The sequence below is a fragment of the Silurus meridionalis genome, chromosome 1, assembly GCF_014805685.1.
Source record: "Silurus meridionalis isolate SWU-2019-XX chromosome 1, ASM1480568v1, whole genome shotgun sequence".
Taxonomy (NCBI): Eukaryota; Metazoa; Chordata; class Actinopteri; order Siluriformes; family Siluridae; genus Silurus; species Silurus meridionalis.
Window position 1 is genome coordinate 5,297,687 of NC_060884.1, and position 25,332 is coordinate 5,323,018.

The 25,332-nt window shown below is 38.7% G+C and overlaps 1 protein-coding gene across 1 annotated transcript; it reads right to left on the bottom strand.

The window, feature by feature from the left end:
* Positions 1-569: 569 nt before the first annotated feature.
* On the bottom strand, positions 570-25,285 carry ppp1r12c (protein phosphatase 1, regulatory subunit 12C). Its single transcript, XM_046871672.1, has 20 exons — positions 24,775-25,285; positions 20,154-20,328; positions 19,108-19,238; positions 17,924-18,042; positions 16,253-16,412; positions 14,669-14,813; positions 11,934-12,008; positions 11,469-11,545; positions 11,235-11,347; positions 9,322-9,389; positions 9,038-9,168; positions 8,769-8,856; positions 7,724-7,838; positions 7,300-7,415; positions 6,521-6,570; positions 6,355-6,406; positions 6,158-6,262; positions 5,489-5,539; positions 4,133-4,183; positions 570-4,008 (listed from the first exon to the last, which is right to left on the bottom strand). Exons 1-20 carry the CDS (start codon positions 24,960-24,962, stop codon positions 3,922-3,924), a joined length of 2,097 nt encoding a protein of 698 aa, XP_046727628.1. The 5' UTR covers positions 24,963-25,285; the 3' UTR covers positions 570-3,921.
* Between the last annotated feature and the right edge of the window lie 47 nt (positions 25,286-25,332).

Here is a 25,332-nt window from a genome sequence, read left to right on the forward strand (position 1 = left end):
TAGCCCTTTCCAGCCTTGTGGAGGTGTACAATTTTGTCTCTAGAGTCTTTGGACAGCTCTTTGGTCTTGGCCATGTTAGTAGTTGGATTCTTACTGATTGTATGGGGTGGACAGGTGTCTTTATGCAGATAACGACCTCAAACAGGTGCATCTAATTTAGGATAATAAATGTAGTGGAGGTGGACATTTTAAAGGCAGACTAACAGGTCTTTGAGGGTCAGAATTCTAGCTGATAGACAGGTGTTCAAATACTTATTTGCAGCTGTATCATACAAATAGTTTAAAAATCATACATTGTGATTTCTGGATTTTTTTTTTTTAGATTATGTCTCTCACAGTGGACATGCACCTATGATGACAATTTCAGACCCCTCCATGATTTCTAAGTGGGAGAACTTGCAAAATAGCAGGGTGTTTAAATACTTATTTTCCTCACTGTAGATAATTTATATCTATATCTTTATCAATATAAACATTAAACTATGGGGCAAATAGTTCCACATTCCATGAAAGTGTTAAATTGAAACAAGCTAAAAGACAAGAAGCAGAAGACGACGCAATACTAATGATCGGTTTCCATTGAATTTTATTGGCCGTTTCACAGAATGTCGACGGCTGGATGTGTTTTTGAAGGACAGCACAATCTTTTGGAGTCTATCGGAGCTTTGCCGAGCCAACGAGCCCGGAGCTTTTCAACTGAGCAACATTGAAATATTAAAATAGATATATAGAAAGGCACGTTTTTTTTTTTTTTTTTTGTCGAAATACAATCTTGGCATGCATTGGCTTAAAAATAATATTAATAAAACAGGAGCAATTAAAAAAACAACCAAAAAAAAACAAACAAAAAAAAAAACACGAAGAACTGTCAAAAGCTTTGACCTTATAAAGCGCCTGTTCTTTCGAGAGCAGGACTCACAGTATAAACATTCCTCCTCTTTCTCCTCTTGGAAAATAAATGACAAAAATATTAAATCCCTACACCACCATTGGCACAGGACACGGGCTCTGTAAAACATCACATACACTAATAAATACTCGCTCGCTGAGAAACAGCAACCATGTCAATGACTGTTTGGTCCGACATACAGTAGCAGTGTGCTCGAGTACAGTGTTGATCTAAGCTTGTCCTGAGAGAAAGAGAGACACAGAGAGAGAGAGAGAGAGAGAGAAAGAGAAAGAGAGAAAGAAAGAGAAAGCCCCCATTCTCAACAGCGTAGCACCAGTAGCCATGCATGAGAGGAGCTTCAGATTTTGGCACGTTTGCATCTCTTATGTCTAACAATGCAAGTGCTGTCCCGATTTTGCTGAGCGAGCGGTAGGCTTTGCACTGATTAAAAGAGGGCGGGGCTTCGGGTAAAAAAACGATTATCATATTTGGATCATGTGACATTACAACTACATTTCTCCGCTTGACAAACCTCACATGGTAGTCTTAATTGTTAACTGATCAGCTTCCTCTAATGGCTCCGCCCCTTCTGCTAACAGCTACCGTCACTGAATAGCAACAGCATCCAATATTTAACCTTTATCCAGTTGTATAGTGCTATTAAGAAGGTTATCCGAACGGGCACATATCTAACTGTCTGTAAACATTTTGGTTTGTAAACAGTGCTGTCATGTAACAAAATGAAATCTATTTTGTGAAAACTGCTATTTATGTCCTCTGGCACTATACCTTTTGTTTTTAAAACCCAAAAACAAATGCTCATGATTGGATAAACTGAAACCGAGTATTGGATACAGAAACCGAGTTTTCCACAACTAGGGTCCATGACTACAAAAAAACCCCACTAAACAGCTTTGCTAATTGTTTTGGTCTGCTAAAATACTTTTATAAACCAGTATTAATCGTCCACTACATCGTGTTGAGTTTTATAATGTAAACATGGCTCTTTCACATAAAATACGCGGAAAGCACATTTTTCTAACTTACAAATACTAATGCAATTATTTACCCAACATGCCTGCACACTGACTACAGGCTTTAATTATGCAACAGTTGACCTCCTCTAACTATGCTGGCTTACAGCAGAAAGCTACGCCTTTAGAAGTAACATTAAAGGAGCAGTTTTGTATTTTTTAGTGCCCTCTGCTGTTCTTGAGGAAAACTCAATTGCTAAAATGTTATACTTAATTATAAAAGATCTTTCTATTCCCTCAAATAAACAAAAATAAATTCCCGCAAACAAACTATAACCCCTTTGCTATTTCTTTTTAAAAGAAAGTAAAATTAGTTTTTAATGGAAAAACCTGAGCAGCAATGTGTGTGGGTGCAGGTGGATTTCTGGAAGCTGATATTTGGACCAGAAAGATGTAAACAGAATAAATAAAAAAACTCCAAAGAAAATATATGAAGCCCCTGCTTTATATTTCATGCATCACAGTTTTTTCATCATAATTTTTTACTCGCTGCTCCTTTAATATTATGTACACAGGTAAGTTGATGAAAATGCAAAGAAATTTTGTCATATGTAATAAAAATAAAAACTAAATAAAAATCTGATCCCCAGACGGCCTGTCGCTCTGCAAAATCAGGACCTTTTTTTTTTTGGTCTTGTCCTAAAAGCTGATGATTGGCCGTGCCCTCTGGTGTCCAAGACTGTGAGAGTATAAACTACGAGCTACAGTGGATACACACGTCTAAAGCGAATAATAATATAAACTGGCAACCATGTACTGGCTTTTTTTCAGTTAAACTACAAGGTAAAAAAAATTATAATAAGAACAGTGCACAAGAGAGAGAGAAAGAGAGAGAGAAAAAAAAAAAAGGAGATGTAATTAAATATATGGAACATAAGCACCCTGCATTTCTTCTCCATCCTGCTGTACTTCAAGTATGTACTTCGGGTAACACGTTACGTGAACCCTACGTCATAATACTGACAATAAATGGTCATGAACACAGCCGTATGCCATCTTGAATAAATATTACAGCGATGAAATAGCGGCATGTATGAAAAATCAGATGGCAACCGTCAAAGTGGCTATTTTATGGCAGATGTTATGTCATATATATGAGAGGCAAACAATCATCAATAGTTTGATTTTATAATGATGCGGCCTATCACAAAGTAAAGTACATTTTCTGTAAAGTCTAAAGCTAAAACTACCTTGCTATCGATATACGGTCACCATACAGCTCACTGTGAATGAGTTACACAACAATTACAGTGAGGGAACTGACAAACTACTGATTTCTTTCAGATACTCAAAATCCACTGTACACTGCAAACATCTGATCCAAAAAATAATAATAAAAAGACAGCTATAATAATAATTACTGATAATTGTAACATGACACTGTTATATTGTTGGTGATACTGTATAATTACAACTGTGGTTATGACTATGTTATGATCAGTCTTGTGACAACGAGTTCAAGTAACGTGTTACTGTTCTTGAGACCTAGAACGAGCAAAATCAGACCTGCTGTAATCAGACCTGGTGAATTTAAACCTGGTGAATTCAGACCTGGTGTAATCAGACCTGGTGAATTCAAAACTGGCAAATTCAGACCTGGTAAGATCAGACCTGGTAAGATCAGACTTGGTGTGCTGTTTAACTGAGGGTTGTGCTGCGGCTAGGTCTGTTCACCTTTGTGTGCAGGTTCATCTGGAGAACAGTAGTTTAGCCACCCGAGGGGTGAGAGAACACCCACCAACCTACCCACCAGCCCACACACATACACACGCACTCTCTCACTCACTCACACACACACACACACACACACACACACACACACACACACACACACACACACACACACACACACACACACACACACACACACGTAACTGACAATGCAGTGCGTCATGGCCAGGCAGAAAGAGAAGAGCGTTCTTCCAGTTTATTCTGGGTAAAGAGATGGGCAGTGCTGCCACCTTGTGGTTTTCAGTAAATAGTGACGGAGTGAAGGGCTCATCTGGAAAGTTTGCTGATGACTCGAATGAGAGCAGCGTTCTCATCTTTCAGCCGCTGATTATCAGCACGTAGATCAATAAGAACCTGTGGGGAGAAGAATGTAAGTACAGGATTGACTGTGTGGTGTGAGGATTAATTGATTTATTATTATAATTGTTTTGCAATAAATACCCTAAAAAAGGTACAGTAATCATATCAACACATTCACCTTAAGTTCATCTTCGAGCTCTGCTGCTTTTCTCTCAAGTGCTTTCTTCTCCTTTAACACACAAAAACATCATTTAAAAACCCAACACATTATGCTTATTTTATGTTAACCTTTCCTGCGGATTTAGCCTAGCATTTCCATACTGATCAAACACTCATTATACCACAGTGCTCGATTCTGATTGGTCAGAAGGCGTTACAGACCTGATAGAAGTTTAATGAACACTTTTTAACATGCTATCATTTGTAAAGTAACTGCATATGCCTGGACTTTACATAAACAGATATTTTAAAATGTATACCTAGAAGCATCTGGAATTCTAGAACTGGAACTGAACAGAGTCACAGCAAGGTTTTCTTCTGCCTCTCTTTAGGGGTCGCCACAGCAGATTATCAGTCTCCATAACCCCTGTCCTCTACATCTGCCTCTTTCAAACCAACTACCTGCATGACTTCCCTCACCAAATCCATAAACATCTTTGGTTTTTCTTATTTTCTCCTTCCTGGTGGCTCCATCCTCAGCATTCTCCTACTGATATACCTAATGTCCCTCCTTTGCACATGTCCAAACCATTTCAATCACACCTTGTCTCCAAAATGTCCTACATGCACTGTCCCTGTAAAAAAACTCATTTCTAATCCTGTCCATCCTCATTACTCCCAACGAAAACCTCAACATCTTCAGCTCTGCTGGCGCTTGGTGGCGTCCACTTATCACCAACATACAGTTCAGCATCAAGTTCAACAGGAGTTCAAGTTCAATGCTAACTTGCCACAACACCCGTGGACTTATTTGCACGTTTTTTCTTTTTTGGCTCATGATAACTTTAATAGATATGGATCAGAGTTGATTAAGCAAAGAGTCTTGTGACAAAAATGATAATATGAAAAAAATAGCCATAATAAATCACAGTACTTTGAAAACTTAAGTATATTCAAAGGCAAATACTTGTGAATGTTTAAAGGAAGCATGTTTACTGGAGTAATATTTTACCTCATGTATCTCAGTAACATTCATTTACATTAGAACATGATTTCAGTGATTATACTGCCTGTAATATGACTTCATAGACCATGTTTTCAATTTCCTATGCTTAACCCTTTGAAAAGTCTCTGCCATCTTCACTAAGTGGTCACTAGGTGCCCTAAGTTATTTTTTTTCCGCTCGTTGTCCATGTACTCACACTACAGTGATGATGGGCTGCATATACTGCTTTGTTCAATACATCACAAGTAAACAGTGCATAACTTATAGGAACTCATCAGAGAAAAGTTAAGAATATGAGACAATTGGCTCAAAGTGAAGTGGAAAAAGAGGATTGCACTGAAATTGAAGCGAGGCCAAAAATTTACTTACAAATCTCTCTAGTTCCAGTAGAGCAGGGCGGTCACAACCATTTTCCTGGCTCTGAGTACAGAAACACACACGTTATAGTGACAGTAAAAGAGGAATATATAATTGAGTATTTCTGCAAGTTTAGCGGAGCATGGTTAATTATCTAAGTGGGACTTTTAGGTATTTGTTATATATATATATATATATATATATATATATATATATATATATATATATATATATATATATAAAAAGCTCTTGAAATTCAACAGAGAACCACGCAACATATAATTGTTTTAAACATGCAAACACGCTGCTGTCCACTAGAGGGTGGCAATCATTTAGAAATATGTGTTTCACATAGATTTAACTAAGCTCTGTTTTCCAAAAAATTTTGGGACGCAAGATTTGTGTGGCAGAACCTCAAGCTAGTTTAAATTTACTTTGTAATTTATGTCTTATTAGGAACAAATAAGATTAGATGCCTGAATGTCATTAAAAATGTTGGTTTGCTTGATAACTATATTGATATCTTCAGGCATCTAATCTTATCCCCTACAAATCATTAGTTATGCTTGTATGCATTTTTATGTATTTTTCTTACATACACATGCATACAAGCATAACTAATGATTTATAGGAAAAAAGACTATTTATATGAATAGCTAATGATAGAAACATGAAACAGACCTGTCTGAGTCGCTCGAGCTCCACTTTGCATTCGCTGAGCTGCAGCTGTGTCTCCTGGAGCTTCTCTCTCAAACAACCGTTGTCCTTCAACACCTCCACATACAGCTGCACAGACAGAGATGAGAAAACAGGCAGACATTTAATTCATCTCGACATCTTGGCAAGCGGTTAAAACTTTTTAAAATATTCAGTTGTACCTTTCTAAAATCCAGTGATAATAATGATCTTGCATCTCCTGCCTGAGCTTCACTGTGGCAACATGAAAATAATTTACTAAAATGCACATGAAATGCTGTAATATACAGAACATACACACACATACATATATATATATATGACTGTAGACAAGGAAGAGACAAAAACCTTAATGTGCCATCTGCACGCGTAGGCTCATTCACATCCAGATCCTCTGTCTAAGACAAGAAAAAAAAAAAAAGCTTATACACAGCATACAGTGTTTACAGTGTTTTTATTATTATAATTGATTCAGAAATGCTGCAATTACATTCAACTGACTTTTATCCAGAGTAACTCAAAGTGTACAATACATCAACAAACCTTTTGGTAGCTTGCATTAGCAAATAAGATAAAATAGGTGAACTTGACTAGTGCAACTGAGATAATAGAAATATGATAATAATAATAATATTATAGATAGAAGATTATATCATCTAGATGCGGAGAAGCCACATTTGACTTTCATCTCAGACTATATTTTAGGGCAGATGCTCCAGTTAACCAAAATGTTATCAACTTATTTGAAAATTTGAGAAATATTAAGAGGTTTCTCTGATTAATCGGCACCAATAGCTGATTGCTAGAACTTCTTTTTGGAGTTTATTTTGATCAAATAAAAGTTTAATTTAACAATAAAATTTACATAGTGTTACGTTTGTTTGTTTTTTATCCATCCACTAGTGCAGAGACCAATATACAAGGTGTAGGAGGAAACCTGCTATTTTTGAGCCACTTCTGGTAAGTTAGAGTCTGTTAGCGCTTGTGTAGATCATTCAGTTTGAATGTGGTTCACGAGTCTTCTGCTCACCACAAACCTCATTTCTATTAAAGCGTGTGCTGTCAAATCTCTGCAAAATGTACAACACATCAATGGGGGGGTGTGTGTGTGTGTGTTTGCTTTTCACCTCTCCTGTAAGTGTGGTGATGCCGGTGGAACGTCTCTCTCTCCTCGATCTACGACGTTCTTTCACACCCAGTTTGGAATCTCCCTCTGGGGTAGAGGGTTTCACAGGCTCTGTGTCTGCAGGTGAACATTTATAAATCAACGGTGCTTAGTAATTAGTAGCAATGCATTTAATTTAATATACTAATACGAATATAGCAATACAGTTAGCTTCCAGGTTGAAACTGAAATGACTTTCTTTTTGTGTCAAAAAACAATGCCTCTGTTACTATACACAGATGAGGCATAACATTATGACATTATAATTTATTAGGCAGCAGGTGAACATTTTGTCCTCAAAGCAGGAAAAATGAGCAAGCGTATGGATTTGAGCGAGTTTGACTAAAACTCGCGTCCATTATTGTGCCTTGTTGATATTCGCGTACCTCTCTCTGCTGGCGTTACTGTGACAACAGGACTGACGGTCTGAAGACTGGGCTGAGGTTCATTTGTCTTATTAACGGTTCGCTCTGCCTCTTTAAGGTCAGTTAGGGTCACTCCCTGCCGACAAAAACACAAGGAGAACACTATATTTATACAAATATATATACAATATATACTATGCAATAATCACTGAAAAAAAGAAACAGTGAATGCAGAGTTTGTGGGGAAAAATGGTCATAAAAAGATTTCGATGAGAACATTCACAAAGGTGGGATCAAAAACGAACATGGTACTGTGGAAAATATTTAAGCACTTTCACAAAGAAATGCTGTAAAGTAAGAATGCTTTAAATAGAAAACAGAAATGTTGAGTTTATTTTAATAAATAAAAAAAAATGGAAAGTAAATGAACAGCAGAGAAATCTAAATCAAACCAAAGATTTGGTATGAGCACCCTTTGCCCCAAAAACAGCATCCATTCTTCAAAGTAGATGAATTTCGGCAGGTAGGATGTTCCAAACATCTTGGAGAACTACTACAGTTTTACAGTGGATGTAGGCTGCCTCAGATCCTTCAATCTCCAAATGTAATCCCTGACAGACTCAATACAGTTGAGATCATAGGCTCTGTTGAGGCTCAGGGGAGGCCAAAACTATTACTTCAGGGTAGGGGTGACCCCGAATATTGTGGTAGGGGTGACCGTGAGTCAATGCTTACATATGAGAAGCCTAAATCGACTACCAGTATCACAGGCGAATCTGCAGAGGTGTTATGAAGTGAGGAGCATGGCATTTTGGATATATGGTGGTGCTCAATGTCTAAATTCATGTAGAACTACCTGCTTTCTAAGTAAAAGAAACCTCTGGAACCACAGGTGTTGAAAAAGTGTGCGATCTTTTTTTTTTCACACCCTTATAGTTTTCATGATTTGGAATACACATACTGTATACCTTACAGTGTTTAGTTCTCCAATTCTGTACCTACTTACATGATCTAAAGAATGTAAAACATGTATAATAGGTGTCCATCTACTTTACTTGAATAATACCTGAGTGGAGCGTCGTGACTGCCGCATGAGTCGAGAACGAGCTTTTCTCTGGGACTCTGACTCCTCATCTCGGCATGGTGCCTGGTACCTGTTGATATGGATGAACGTTGATAAAGACAGGTGCATCACTACAGATTCAAAGTAAAATCTGGACATATTTTATGACTAATTACAGCAACAAGAGATCAAAATGCACTAGTTCACAGAATGGACAATGTGCATAAAAGCCTGTTTCTGCCAAGCAGCTGGTGTGTAGGTGGTGTTCTTACTTCTTTCCGTCAGTAGAGGGACCGCTGGGACTCTCTGGGGCCGAGTCGACTCTTTGCAGAGTGGGAGGAACACGAGCAGTACGGCTCTCTCGCTCATGCTCTCTCTCCTCTGCTTCCTTTTCTTCAGGGGTCTGGGGGGGAAAAAAAAAAATCATACACAAACATCAGATGCCAGATGTTCAGTAAGTACAAATATGCTATAAATAAACAAGAAATGTACTCCTATATGATACCAATACACAACATAGAGCAGATAGTTTAGTGTATTTAATGGAACACGCTACCTTGTCAGCAGGGCTGACTGTAGAGGTAGTGATGCTTTCTGTATCTGGGCTCGACACCACGGAAGTCTCTACATCAGATAAAAAAAACCCAACAAAAAACACACAACTTCAGAAAACCACGAATCAAGAATCCACAGATTTTTCCCCCCGCCGTCATGCTGTTCGATATCAATTCGCTGATTTCATCCTCAATTTGTACAATCTGATCAATCACATTTTCTCTCATTATGACATCACCACCAGTCTGAGGCTCAGATGCTGTGAGCATGACCTACATCATACACTTATACTGCTAATTAACTTGGATTGCGGGTCATGCCATATGGCAGGGGGCCCCAAATTTTATGGCCCACCACCACATTTGGAATGGCCCTCTGAACAATGCCAGAGACATATTTTTTAAATAAAAAAAAAAAAAAAATGTTTTACGCATATCTTATCTGTATTTGATAATAATGATTACCTTTTAAACTGAAATTTTCCTTAGTTATTAATAGAGGTCAAAGCACTGATAGTTAATTCCTGGAACTATCAGCAAAAATACATACAGATAGTTTTTCCGGCTTCTGGGTCTGTTATTACGAGAGCGGCCTCTAGAGGTGAATCAATTTATTATTTATTAATTATACAATGAATACTTATTAACGAATATATACATATTTATTTCCCCTCATTAAAGAAAAGAAAAATTATGTGGCCCTCACAGGGAAAACTTTGGGGACCCCTTTTATAGCAGGCTTTAAATATTGGTAACATTTAACGTCACGATATATTAAAGTTTGCAATTAATAATAATGTGGAGTCTTCTGTGAGGGTGGATGGAGCTTCCAGACACAACTCATTACAGTCAGAGTTAAAGCTGGAAAGTTGAGATTTCTGACAACTATTTCCTTATGGCAGCTCGTCACACCTTATTGAGTTTTATTCCTTAGTAATTTAGTTAAATTTACCTGAGCAAACTTAATTAAAGCATTAATACACAATAAGTAACATGATCAAAGGAACTAATACTTCAATACATAAGTTTTCTTAATAAAGTGCATTCCTGATATATTGTACAAACAGCACCACACAATAGATTTCTTGCAAAAGCCTATAGTTTTCTCTAAATACTCAGTTCATCTCTCAAAAGTAAGTATTTGTCAATAGACATATCATAACCATCAGAATGACAGGTCATTGTCATTGTTTACAAACAAGATGTCGTCTGGATGACGGTTTCACTATTTCCTGATGTCCGTCGTTTACAATGGATTACAATGATTGTACGGAATCTATGAGTTTCTAAAGCTGTATGTGGGATGCTGATTGCAAGAGACTGAACAGGATTCACACTTTTCCTGTACTGTACTAATGTTCGTTTGTTTTCTGGTTGTTCATCCATTTTTAGAAATCGGAATGTTGTGTTTTGCTATATACTGCTATATTTGTATGTATGTGCTTATCAATTGAAGGTTCCCAAGATTTACCTTTGACCTATTTTAGAGAAAGAGTTAATCATTGATTGATCTCGATGCCATACACTCCCCTTCATTAGTGAAGTTTCATAGAAATTTAAGCTCGACACATTACGACAACTGGTTTAACCATATAATAACCATATTGCATTCACTGACTTAAGCAATGACTTGATACCTAGATGTTTCGGGGGTTAAGACTATAGTGAGAAGCAGTATAATATATTTTGAACAACATGACAAACAATTGAAAAAGTGACTACATGATGTGGAGGTTAAACAAGTTGTTTTTGTGAATTTCATTTCTGGTCTCAGAAACGCATCAAAGCAATTGAGATAAAAAATATATTGAAAAATTGATTTGTGATTGGAGCAGAACTTTAGAACACTCAGAAAATGAATTCATTGAGGCTGGTGCTGGTAACTGTTGTGTCGCATCTGTAAATACAACTTTACCGGGACTGCTCTCTCTCTCCTCGTTTAGCTCCAGGCCTCCAGAGACTCCTCGCTCCTTTGACTGATCCTGCACGCTCATCTTTTCTCGGCTGCTCATCCTACACACCGAGCTCCTGACAGAGACGACAGAGAGAGAGAAAGACCCGTGAATAATAATAATAAATAAATAAAGACATACTGCGATTTGAACAGATACGAATAAACAGCGAATAAGGTGCCAGGTGGCGTTTTAACCTGCGTTTTTTGCCAGCGTTGCCGTTTGCGGCCGCTTGTGCGTTCTGTTTATCCTTAATGTCCTGTTCGGTTCGCCACTGCAAAGAAAAACACACAAACCGTCTGTAAATAAATTGCGGATAAGCAGCCAAAAGGGATCACTTCCAGCACGGATTTATATGAATGCAAATATATTACAACAATTCAAACATAAGATCCAGCATTATATAATATTACCCAAAACAGCAGTCTGACATCTAATCTAATCTAATATTGAAATATTATGAATAATATCTGATCTAATGTAATATTGATGTGATATAATACCATTCAATATAATCCTGACACTAGTTGATCTTATCTCTTATTTTTCATATATTTTAGTTCTATTTATTGAAATATTCTGTGTAAAGAAACATTAAACTTGTCATCGTCTGTTCTTGTGTGTGTGTGTGTGTGCGTGCGTGCGTGTGTGGAGTGTCTTACACTAGCTTGTCTCTGCGATAATTCCTCCAGCAAGGCCTCCACACTTTCATCAGCCACATCGAACGGAGTCTGACCCTAATATACATATTTACAGTCATTGTCCCACTTTAACATACAATTACATGCATGATAATTAATGTCACATATGCATATTTTAACCGACCACCCATGAAAAAAATCGGTTCTGCTCTGCAATAGAATACAAAAGGTGTACGCACTCCTGTTGAAATTGTATGATTGTTATTTTTTTTTATCCAGTGATTCCTTTCATCATGACATGATAACATGATATCAGCTGAAGAAAAGCAGCCTCATAGCAAAATTCTGCCACCACCATGCTTCACCTTGCAATTTTCTCTCATCAGACCACAACACAGGTTCTGAAGTGATTTCAGTTATTTTTATAATTTTTTTTCATTTTGGGAGAAAGGGCTTCCATCGAGTCCAATACTAGAGACTGATTCTATATGCGTGGTGTGACCAGGATTTCTGCAGCTCCTTTTGTGGCGCAGTAAATCAGCATATTCTTTACGAAACGAATATCTGCGCAAGAGCCCATACGACACTAATAGTATATCTAATTACCTACTGCAGTGAATTTGTACGTGCGTATAAGATGTTATGAGACACTTGGCTCATTTCTGTTCTATTTATGAGTAGCTCCTATGTCTAATTATGTAACAGTTTGGCTTTCGAAAAAGCAAAAAAGGGGCACCGATACAAGCGTTTTATTGCGCCAGCGAAATTAAGAGATTTGGCTACTATTAAAAGTAACCCTCTGTTTTTATCTCCGATTTTGAACATCAGAACGCAGTATTTTGTGATTTACTCAATATTGTAATAGATTTGTTATTAGTCAAGACTTAAGTTACGATTGAGACGCAATATATTAATGTTATTGCGTCGTCAAGTAAAAATAACCAACTAATAAACTAATGAACTAGTATTCAACCAAACACCATGCTATACCAGCTTATTAGTTAAAATTAAGTGGTATAGGTTTGGCATGTATATTAATAATGCACACTGTTTACTTCTCAATAACCAACACACACAAAAATACCCTCTCATGCAATTCCCACTCATGTGGGTGCAGCTTACAAAGCGAAGTTTTGTGTGTGTGTGTGTGTTTGTGTGGGTGCAGCCTGCTTAAGCATTAGTGTGGTGAGCTCTTTGGCACAGAAGGGCACCGACACACATCCTACACACATCCTTTCTGCTGCACAATTGCACAAGCTACAGTGTGTTAAAGTGCTCACTTTGGCGGAGCTGACTAATATCGGCTTCGCTCCGAGGTGAAACTGCATGTTAATGCATGTTGTTTTTTTTTACTGGCTTCAAGAAACATTTTAGTCTCCATCTTCTCTGTTTCATTCCTCCATTCCCTCTCTAGCTCCTCATCCAACTTCGGCCTAGATAGAGTTCAGATACATTCCCTGTTTCTCTTTCTCTGTATCTCTCTATTGTGCCTAGTCGTCATTCTCTCGTTCAGTGAACAACTCGATCCATGCCCCTTATTCTACTACTGTATAGCCGTCCTTCTCTCGTTCTGTTTAGCTGTCCATCTCTCTCTGCCCTTTTTTTATTTCTCTGGTCTACATTTGCGGCGGTCTCAATTTGTCTATACAATGCTATCTGAAACCCCCTTTTTTTCTCACGTTCTGTTTAGCGGTCAGTGTCTTTCGCTCCTCAGCTGTTATGTTCTATATGCACAGCTTTCACCACCCTTTGGCTTGTGTGTTTGTCAGTCTGTCTGTCTGTCTCAGTTCCTTAGTCTCACACTTTATCTATAGCACTGCCACTCTTTACCCGCCTCTCATTCTCTTTTGTCATTTGCAGAAGTTCTCCATCACAGTTTAAGCTTTTGTCCTTCAACAATCCCAATTATGAGAGATTATGAAATAACTGACAATCAAGTAGAGCGAGTAAAAAAAACATCTTCCATTTTTTTCCCCAGTATAAAAAATAAACGATTTGTAATTCCAATAGATCTGTAATAGCTATCTGATCACCATAATCTGCGGTTACATGGTTTATGACTTAACACACTTCCTTAATTTGTTAATTTGCTAATTCTCACCTACTAGCTAGCACTCCCCTATCACACCACAGCTACCAACCACAAAAGTGTCTTCTTCAAGTCGAGTGAACTGCTATATTCCCAGGGCAGCATAACACAACCGGAGATCTGCCATTTTCTCTGTCAATGAGCTCAGGAAAGCCTGTGATTGGCTGGTGTCGAACTGATTGACAGGGGAGAAAATAATGTTATCCCGCCCACCCATAGATCAGTGAGAATAAAATATTCACTACTCTGCCTGGATGACAGATTTCATTCATACACATTCTTAATACTGGTTTATGCCACTATTTTAAATGTGCTTTCTTTCTCAATCTCTTACACTTGTATCCTTCAGTCAGTTTCATTCTTTCTATTTAACACTCGCTTATTCTCTCTCTTTGTTCTTTCCCTAAATCTTTTGCTCATATTTATAATACGCTCTCACTCCATCAAGCACAAGCTCTCTCTTGTCTCTCACAATTCCCCTTCTCTGTCTAGCACAAATTTACTCTCTGTCTGTGTAGCGCACAGTTTTTCCTTTCTTTCATTCTTTCTCTTTTTGTTGTCTGTTCATTGTAATCTGGGTTCAGTGAAAAAAAAAGATCGGAGACTCTCCAGTGGAATGAATTTGTCTCTCTGTTACTTTATCTTGCACTCTCGCTTTTTCTCTCACCCCATTGCTGCGGGCCTCCATGTCACACAGTTGCTCTGCGAGGAGACAACAGGCCTCGCTTTGACCCCAGTGAGCTGCAGCATGGAGCGGAGTCCAGCCGTCCCCATCTTTAGCAGACACATCCAGGCCGCACTGACACAGCAACCTGAGACAAACGCATAAAACATACGTACACATTTTATTTTATTTTTTTTAGAAAGTGCCGCAAACATAAGAAGCTTAACCAGTGCATATTACTGCTTTATGTACCAGGGTTTCTGCAGGTTCCACCAAGTCAAATGTAAGCCTTTTTAAGACCACTAAGAATGAAATTTAAGACATATATTACATCTAAAACACACACAAATGCGTTGATAGCAACTGGCCTTAAACTAGTCCGAAAAAGAAAAAAAAAAGAAAAAATTCCCCAAGACAAGTATCAATATACTTGCACATCTCCATAAATAAATACTTTTTTTTTTTTTTTTTTTTTTTACATTTATGGTACAATCCAAGTACCTGAGTAAGTAAGTGAGTCAGTACTTTATTTCTATAGCACCTTTCTGGAACAAGCATCAAAAAGCGCTTTACATCCAAGATAAAAGAGAACAATTAAGAAACATACACAAAAGAAAATAGCAAACAATTTCAACAGGTAAGTTTTAAGATCTTTTTTTTTTTTTTTTTTGTTAAGTGTCCACAGATCTGAAGTTCAAGGGAAGAGCATTCCACAACTTGCAAGCAACTACCTCAAAGGCACAGTCACCTTCTGCCTTTAATCTGGAGCAAGGAACCACTAGTAAGATCTGTTTGGAGGACCTCAGATTCCTGCTGGAATTATAAGATTGCAATAACTCATTTGTATAGACACAGACGCTTGTTGTCCAAACACAGACAACAATTTAAAATAGAACTGTAAATTTGACTGGAAGCCAGTGTAAAGTGATTAAAATTGGTGTCTCTCTTTGATGACTTGGTTAAGAGCTTAGCAGCAGAGAAAAAAATAAAGGCATGTATAATCAGCTTCATCTCCACTATTGACGAAAATAATAACAAAAAGCTGATTGGCTGTAGCATGTTGGTCATGTTGGTCATATTGTAGTTGTAATACAGTGAAGAACAGAACACCAACGGAAACTAACAAACAAAACCATTCTAAAGTGCTGCATGAGCGTTTCAATGACCATTAGAGGTTGCATTACATCTACATCGGAAAATGAACTTGTTTAAAACTATTTAAAACCCAGAACACTGAATTTAAGGCTTTTTAAAGCCTAAACTTTAGATTTTTTTTCTTTTTGAGACCCTTCAGAAACCCTGTTTACGTGAGGGTCTATGCATTATAGTGCGAAGGGCAACTCCCAGCCTCAGCGAGAGCAGCAGGACGACTGTGGCCTGTTCCACAGGAAGTCTCTTGCATGAGGCAGGAAACAAACATCAGCTATTCTTAGAGAGATCAGAGAGCTGTCCGATCACGTGCTTACCAGACCATTTCAAAGGTTTCCCACCCAAGCAACTAAATACGCCACAAGGTATTACCACATACATTGCTGTTTTTAAGTCTCTAGTGTTTGAAGTGTTTATTCAAATAGTAACATTGCTTACTTGATGGCCTCAAGGTAGCCTTTAGCAGCTGCAACGTGGAGGGGTGTGGCTTTAGTCCTGGGGTGGTGCACGTCAGCAGGCACACCCTCTGTAAGCCAACGGCGGGCATCACACATGATCAACTCCTCCTCCAAGCGTTTCGCTGACTCGACATCCACACCTGCACGGGAAGAATGGAATGATCGTTCCGATCGTGAGATGATGTAACAAGATAAAAATCGAACAAAAAAATGATGAAATAAAAAAAATGACGAAGTGGTATCAAAGAGCAGTTATTGGGAAATAATCAACTTCCTAATGGTAATGATTTTCTGACTACAGCACCCACCATCATGTTTCACTCTTCACTTTTCACCACACTGTCCACACAACTTGGCCCCACCCACCAGTCAGGTCTCAAATTATACATTATAAACGTGAAAGGTTGACACTGGGGGTGCAACAGACCGCAGTTGATCCGTGCGAATCACATCTCATGGCATGTGAACTGCAGATTAATTGCTCGTTTTTTTAACGATCACAGAATGAAAGATATTGCTTTTTCAGTCATTTCCTAACTACACAGAGCAGTCGTGTTAACATGAGCGGGACATGTTTATCAGTCAACAACAATGGCTAGCGAAGGAGCAATAGCGTTTGAAAAGCCTGCCGCAATATTGAATCGCATGTATGGGAGCATTTCCTTGCTGTAACTTTCCTTGTAATAAATTAAAAGCAAATTACATTTGTCTCCTCCCATTTTTTGTCTAATCCGAAAAATTATCCGATCCGAGATTTAAAAACTCTTATGTGATTAGAACCGTGAGTTTTGTGATCTGTTGCACTGCTAGTTAACATGCAAGACACGTAAATCCAAGGACAAAAGTGCCGTTTACCCTCTTCTGCATACAGGAGCCTATTGGCTAGTGTCATTCTTTTTTTAATATATCAATTTTTGCTCATTTTCACTATAAAGTGTGACATTAACTTTGGAGGACCCCATTTATATATACACTCACCAATAAATAATCAAACAAATCAAGCAAAGCCAAGATACACTTGACCAGAATCATCTGGACATACAAATGCTAAAAACATACTGTAATAAACAAATATATATTTAAATATGCAAATGAGATATCCTCCACACCTCCTACTCATGCATGAAGTCTAAGTGTTGAGAAGGAGACAGATTTTCAAATGGCTATGAGAAGGCGTTTAGGCTTGTTCATTATAATAGATGATATGTAACAAAGCCAGAAACCACATAATGTAAGAGTTTGTTGATGTAGTTACGCATATTGCATAATTCTAACTTCCGAGCTATAAGCTTGCCTTCGAGTGCAAAAGTAAAGACGCATACTTCAGACACTGTACGTGTCCAGGCAGTTTGTTTTAAGGGAAGTTTGGGGTAAAAAAAAATTTTTTTCGCTTTGTGACATTTCAAAATGTGAATATTATTTTTGGCTTGTGGATTGAAAGCACATTTACACACAGGCTCTGTAAAATGCAGACGTGTCGCAGTTGTGCAAATGCAGTGACTAACACTCACATGAGTATTTGTGACGTCTGGACTTTGACGTCAGCATCACAACGCTTCATTATTCACTGCATGACTGGGTGAGTGGGAGATGAGCTATTCATGGTAATAAAAGCTTTCTGTTTCTCTCTCCCTCTCCCTTGTGGACTTACCCTGTTTCAGAGTGTGCTCCTGCAGTAGCGCCTCCATGGCTTCGTCTTCGGCGATGTCTAATGGTACATCGCCATCACAGTTCACCAAACTCAGAGATGCGCTGTTCTGCAGCAAGAATCTAATACACACAAAGTCAAAATGTAGCCTTATTCACTGAATTCATTAACTTTCAAGGCAGTTGTTCATTCAATAACTGAACGGAAAAGTGCTATCAACCCTCTTCCACATACATGATGCCCCTGATTGGCTAACAACAGAGGAGACATAGTATAGCCCCCCCTCTGACCCAGACAGCATGGACAGTCTTCATAATAGCTACAGATGACAATCAGACTATTCTTTCGTATTTGTTAATTATATTCGGTTTTGCACATCATTGAACCAGAGATGTGGATCAGAGTTAGGGACTTGGACTCAAGTCACACTTGATGTGTTACAGAAAGCACAAAACCCTGAAGTGTTTATTTTGGTTGAAAACTATATCAGAATTATTCATAGAGTATCATTCACTGTGTTTGTAAATTTGAGCTACAGGAGCTCTTCTGGAGCTACATGGACCACGGGCCAGCATTTGCTCCACACGTGCATTAGCCTTGGCTGCCCATGACCCTGTCGCCGGTTCACCACTGTTTCTTCCTTGGATCACTTTTGACAGATACTGAGCACTGCAGACCAGGAATATCCCGCAAGAGCTGCAGTTTTGGACATGCTCTGACCCAGTCGTCTAGCCGTCACAATTTGTCAAACTTGTTCAAATCCTTACGCTTGCCCATTTTTCCCTCTTCTAACACATCAACTTTGAGGACAAAAAGGACTAACGGGTGCTATGATGAAGAGATAATCGTGTTATTCACTTCACCAGTCATAATGTTCACTTCACCAGTCCTAATGTTCACTTCACCAGTCATCGTTCATTCATATAATCCTGTATGAATCAATCTTCTGGCCAATCAGATTAATATTGAACAATGCTATAGTAAAAACATAATCTGCCTCATGAAAATCAAGCACTATTGATACAACAAATAACTACGGGTGCTTACGATTTCATAAAAATTGACCAAACACTCAACAGTCAATTAGGTGTATTGACATTTATTTGGTGTACAGGGGAAGCCAAATATAAAACTCCTCCTCAGAGTACATACACTCACTGCTATGCAACATGATGTAAAGTACATACTCAGCAATTTCCATGTTCCCACAGGAAGCTGCTACGTGAAGCGGGGTCCAGCCCTCATTGTCCACCTGGTTTACGTTCGCACCATGCGACAAGAGAAAAGCCACCACCTCAATACTGCCATCGATGCAGGCCTGAGGAACAACACACAATCTTGTTTAAAAAAAAAATAAAAAAATTTTATAATGTAAAAACCAAAACAAAAATACATTAACACAATTTTCCCATCTACCCCAAATGTAGTCAATGAACTATTTTGTGTTTGTAGATAAAAACGTATAATGAAAGTCGATTGTGGCTAGAAAATGTCCATAACTACACACCTGAAACCATTTCAGTGTGTAACTTATTGTTATATGATTGGCAAATCAATGCATTCTGTTTTTATTTACATTTTGTACAGCGTCCCAACATTTGTGGAATTGGGGTTGTAATAATAATTTGTAATAAAATAATCTTATAGGATTATTAGCCAGATTTGTAGCTAGTATGTGTTGCTCTCCACAGTTACAGTAACTAATGTTTAGCTAGCTGCTTTTTAGGTAAGTGTGTAAATATAAAAATAAACATCTAAATTATGTAAAGATTAGTCTCGGAGCTAAAAGAAAAATGGTGTGGATGGGAAAATTCATCCCAATATTTCTACCTAAAAGCTTTCAGACACCAGCATTTCATTCGTTAAATTAAAATGAAGCTGTGGTTTTTATCTAACCATGGTTAATGGTTGCATACAGCGTTCATACCAAACGACAGGCTCTATTTTCCACATCTATAACAGAGGTGAAGTAGAGACTGATAAATCTATTTGACGACTTTCTCTGGAAGTACAGCACATTAGTTCTGGATTCATGTTTTCCCCGGTTATGTTTCCTTTACAGCGGGAACGCAGCCTTCGTGTTTACTGATCCTTTCAGGCCTGAGAAGATTTTTTTTTTTTTTTAATGCAATGATACGCAGAAGCAAACCTATTTATTTTAGACCGGCGGTGGCACATCATGTTTAACAGCTTGAACCCCACAAACAAAATGTCATGCTGATGATCCACGTACCTGGTGCAGTGCTGTGATTCCGTCAGCATTGGAACAGTTGATCACGTCTTTTCGGGACACTTTGCCCTCGCTGCCTATAACCTGCAAATCCTCCAGCATCACCTTCGCCTCTTCCGTGTCACCGCTGGCGCAGATAGCCAGGAACTCTGCCGTCCTCTCGAACCGAACACGTCTCCTGACACACCCAATGACAACTATATTCGTTTCTAGAGATCTTTTCTTATTTCGCTGGACATACAACACAATTATCACATCACAAAATTTTTTTCATGATATTTACAACAATTTTATAACAAAAGGTAACATTAAAAACATAAAAAATAAAAAGCTATATCTTTTTATATAAATATTATGACACAAAGAATAAAAATAGGCCTGGAATAAATTTTCCTTTTACAAATAGTGTTAAAAGTGATGATGATCATCACTTTTAACACTATTTGTAAAAGGAAAATTGACCTTTTTCCACATCAGTAAAAAAAAAAAAAAAAGTCTCAGCCATGTGGAGAGACAACCGATTTGTAAAGCGGAAATCTACGTCGATGTTTGAACTGCTTGTCGTGGTCCCCTATTTGATGCCAAAACAGTCGTGACCCATCAAACATTAACAGCTTTTACTTCTTTCTTTTTTCTGTTGGATCGGACCACATGGGCCAGCCTTCGCTCCCCACGTGCATCAACCATCCTCAGCTGCCCACGACCCTGTCGCTGGTTCACCACTGTTTCTTCCTTGGGGCACTTTTGGTAGATACTGACCACTGCAGACCAGGAACAGCCCACAAGAGCTTCTGTTTTGGAGATGCTCTGACCCAGACGTCTAGACATCACAATTTCGCCCTTGTCAAATGCTCAAATCCTTGCGATTGCCCATTTTTCCATGTTTCGGGTCATTGTCTTGATGTATGGTGAGGTTGGTTCTAATTAGCCGCAGTGCAGACGGAATTGCACGGTGTTAAAATAGGCCATGTCGGTTCTGTATTCCCATCAACCATTAAGCTTCCACCTCCATGTTCGACTGTGGGTGTGAGGCAGTCTGCTAAAATCTTCTTTCCTGTTCTGTCTTACATAAGTTCTTCTTTTAGAGACAAAAATTGTCGAATTTGAACTCCACAGAACTTTCTTCCAGTAATTCCCTGCTCAATTCTTGTGTGTTCTTGCCTTTTGTTTTTCCCTTCTTGTGTTTTTAGCAGTTTGTAGCATATAAACAAAAGGAACACGAATGTGTCTCAAAAACAATAATGCACAAATTAAAGCAATTAGATTACCAAAAAAAAAACAAAAACAAAAGAAAAGAACCCTCACTTGGCATGTATAGCATTTGGAATGTGATACACTATTACATTCACTTCACTTGGAAAACATTTCATTGGAACTAAGTGACAGAGAGGAATGGAGGTGAAAAGGGAAGCGTTAGGAAAAAACACACAATGCCAAAGGAATGTGCATTTGATAAGTTAAAAAAAAAAAAAGCCTGTGTGATTTTTATCAAGATAGAGACATGCGAATCGAATAAAGATTTTACAATCACAAACAATTGGACTGTTTTTCACCTGGGAAACTTCAGTAGCTCATAGACAGGTGCAAATAATATTGCTTTACTGCCCGAATAATAAATTCCCTCACATTTTTCCATCAAAGCCTTGACTAAGGCGGTTAAATGCTAATGCAATGTATAACCTGTAAACCGCACGTCATTTAACTTTCCATATCCTGAGCACTGAGGAATAATTGGGTTTCATTCTGCAAAAATGTTGACACTTTTTTCTTTATATTTTCCGCTGCCTAATCTTGCATTAAGAGCTTGTTAAGGCTTGCTCCGCACATTTCTGTGGAGTAGACGCCCCCAACCCCTTCCTTCAGCTTTTCAATTTGCCGTGGTAGTTATTCCTGGTGAAAAAAAGCTGATTAGTTGTCACAGTAACAGAGCCAGTCCAATCTAATGTATACTAAAATGACTCCGAATGTCATTGTTTATCCAAAATATTGGCTTTTCTTTTACAAAAAACATACCTGAAATGTCTGGAGGTTTTTAGACACCTGACCATCACACATATGAGCGGTTCTTCCACAAATGAGTGGTTCTTCCACTGTATGTTTGTACCATCATAATTTCCCTTCACTGGAACTAAGAGGCCCGAGCGTGTTCCAGCATGACAACGCGCTGGTGCGCAAATTAAGCTCTATGAACACATGGTGTTTTAAGGTCGGAGTGGAAGAAGTCGAGTGTCCTGCACAAAGCCCTGACCTCAACCCTTCTTTTGGATAAATCTCACTTTGGGGTCTAATGGGACTAATGCTCTTGTGGCTGAATGAGCACATATCCCAATAGCTGAGCTCCTAAACCCGAAAGCCTTCCCAGAAGCGTGTCATTCCCCAGTCATTCATCAGTTAGTTGGCATTCAGAAAAACTGCTTATAAAATGAAAAAAAAAAAGAAAAGAATGCTACATGCCTAAAAATCCCCATATCCATAGCTGGAGCAATCATTTTAAAGCTTGAATCAACCAGAGCTGTAAAGAAACCTTTCTGGAAGATTACTCAAGTGCATTCTTTCCCCATGCACACTGAGGGACATAGTTAGAGAGACAACAAGGTCTCTAAACCTGACAGTTGGTGAGAGATTTTTGGCGTCACAGAGTCTCCAAAACCGCAATTAGTCGCCAGCAAACTATTTGAAAGGCGTTTCAGAAGAACAACTTTTATTTGACCACAAACGTGAGTGCATGGAGTCAGGCTGGTTCTTTGGTCGGCTGAGACAAAAGCATGGTAAGGCAACTTTGATATTGTGGGAGTGAAATTTTCCCTACAATAAAATTCATACCACCACAGATTCTGGGAGATTTTCAAACGAATATCTGTCTGCTTCTGCCAAGAAGTTATATCTAACACATGGTTGGATTTTCGGGAACAAAATATAGATTATGACATGAGCAGCTTTCAGAAGGCTAGCTACCATTTTTTTTAATGGTAAAAGGTAACAAGGACAATGTGGTAGATGAGTTGTTGTGTTGTGTTTGGAGTAAGGTCTACTGTCAGCGATGTCTATGTGCCGAAAAGCTATAGGGCCCTGTATGTCTAATAGCTAAATGATTAATGTTGTCTAACCATTTGAAATTAGTCAAATCGATTTGTGTCTTTCTTTCACCAAAGAAAGGTTGAAAAAGGAATAGTGATCTCCTATCTAGTAAACCTACCATATTACTGAAAACTATGGACAGATGCACAAGGAAATAGTATAGAAAGTATGTTGACTTAAAGATACACTGCAACAGTGTGATAAAAAAAAAAAACAGGGGTAAGAGTAAAATTGAGCAGGGTTCTACAGGATCAGGGTTTACCAGAAGCATGGTTCTTCAAGATGCTTTCTGACTTCTGATCGTAAAGAGTAAGAACTGCAGTTGTTTATGGTTCTTCAGGATCAGGGCTCTCCAGAAGCATTTTTATCTAAGATCAGGATTATGAACCTGCCAGCTAACACATTCTATATTCGACATAATTGATTGATAGCTGTCCACCGTTGTCCTAACACATCCTACAACAAGCAAATCTCAGTTTATCAAGAGTCAGACAGAGCATTAAAGACAAATAAGGTCTAAACCAGAGGCAGAAACCCTGTTCCTGATCTACCTGCTGCATCGCAAGGCAGCTGCGTTCTGATCCCCGATTGTGATGAGTAAGAAACGAAGTTATTCACGGTTCTCCAGAATAATGGTTCTCCAGAATCAGGGCTCTCCAGGAGTATGGGTCTTTAGGATGATGGTTCTCATGGAGCACGGTTCTCCAAGATCAGTATTACGAACCTGTCAGCTAACTAACATATTCGATGGTGGGCAAAAAAGTCCACCTTTGTCCTTTGTGCTGCACCAAGGAAATCTGGAAATCTAAGTTTATCTGACATCAGATGACTAAATCAGAAGCAGAAAACCTGTTCCTGATATACCTGCTACATTGCACTGCATCTGCTTTCTGATCGTGATGAATAAGAAACGCAGTTCTTTAAAGGAGCATAGTTCTCCAGAATCAGGGCTTTTCAGTAGCATGAGTCTTCTGGATCAGGGCTCTCCAAGAGAATATATTGCCAGGGGCATGGATCTCCAGACGCATCAGTCTCCAAGCTCAGTATTTAAAGCCTGCCAGTTAACTAACACATTCTATGGTGGACATAAGTAATTAACAGTGGTCCACCTTCATCCTAAGAGAACCGTGATGAGCCAGAAATGCACCTATGCATGGTTTGCCAGTATCAGGGATCTCCAGGAGGATAGTTTTTTAGAATCAGGGCTCTCCAGGAGCACAGTTCTTCAAGAACTACAAGTATTAGGAACCTACCAGCTAATTAACACCTTCTATGATGAACATAACTGATTGACAGCTGTTCAACTTTGTCCTAACACATGCTGCACCAGGGAAATCTGAGTTTATCCAAAGTCAGGCAGACTAAGTTCTAGCCAAGAATCAGAAAACCTATCCCTGATCTACCTTCTGCATCACACCGCTTTCTGCCTTCCGATCGTGATGAGTAAGAAGCGCATTGAGCAACTCTGGAAAAGGCGTGTGTGGTTCCTGTAGATTGAAACGAATCAGAAGAATTGTTAATGTCGGGTTTTTTGTAAGGAAATCACCTCCGTTTGATGTGCTGCCTGCCAACTCGATGTGGGTCCGCGTCCTGCGTTGTTTTCATACCATCTCGCCGGCCGTCCTCCTCTTCGTCCCGCCAGCGTCTCCTCGCCGCGGCAGGCTGTCGGTCTGTAGAGGAGCCGCTCCAACGCTTTAACTGCTCCCGACGCTCAACTTTCGCCGCGTCGCCCATTCTGCCTCTCCTCCACAAAAAGAAAAAAAAAAACACTTAAAAATATAAATAAAAAAATAAAAAAAAGCTCACTCGGACACACCGTCCATTTGAGGTGTTTACTAGCTAGCTGGCTAACCGAGCTACTTCCTGATTCGAGAGCGCTCAGAGGAAGTTGGCGGCGCGGCAAGCGCGCGAGTCTTTTTTTTTATCTCGGAATGATCAAATATTTAAAAAATATATATTTCCAATTTTGTATTAACATGTGTATGAAAACTCTAAAAAACAAGAAATCGACCGGATGAAGAAAGAATAAACGTTCAGAGACAACGACCTGACATCGCGCCTGTCAAACAGCGTAAAAAAAATCAAAATATGGCGCCGTTCTCTT

What these genes read in the sequence shown, in the direction of transcription:
- ppp1r12c (XM_046871672.1), bottom strand. Translation starts at nt 24,962, where the DNA reads ATGGGCGACGCGGCGAAAGTTGAGCGTCGGGAGCAGTTAAAGCGTTGG. An exon ending in TGGAGGCCCGCAGCAATGGG is followed by an intron (nt 12,009 to 14,668) that starts GTGAGAGAAAAA and finishes TATGTATATTAG; the next exon opens with GGTCAGACTCCGTTCGATGT. An exon ending in TACTGGAACTAGAGAGATTT is followed by an intron (nt 4,184 to 5,488) that starts GTAAGTAAATTT and finishes TGTGTGTTAAAG; the next exon opens with GAGAAGAAAGCACTTGAGAG.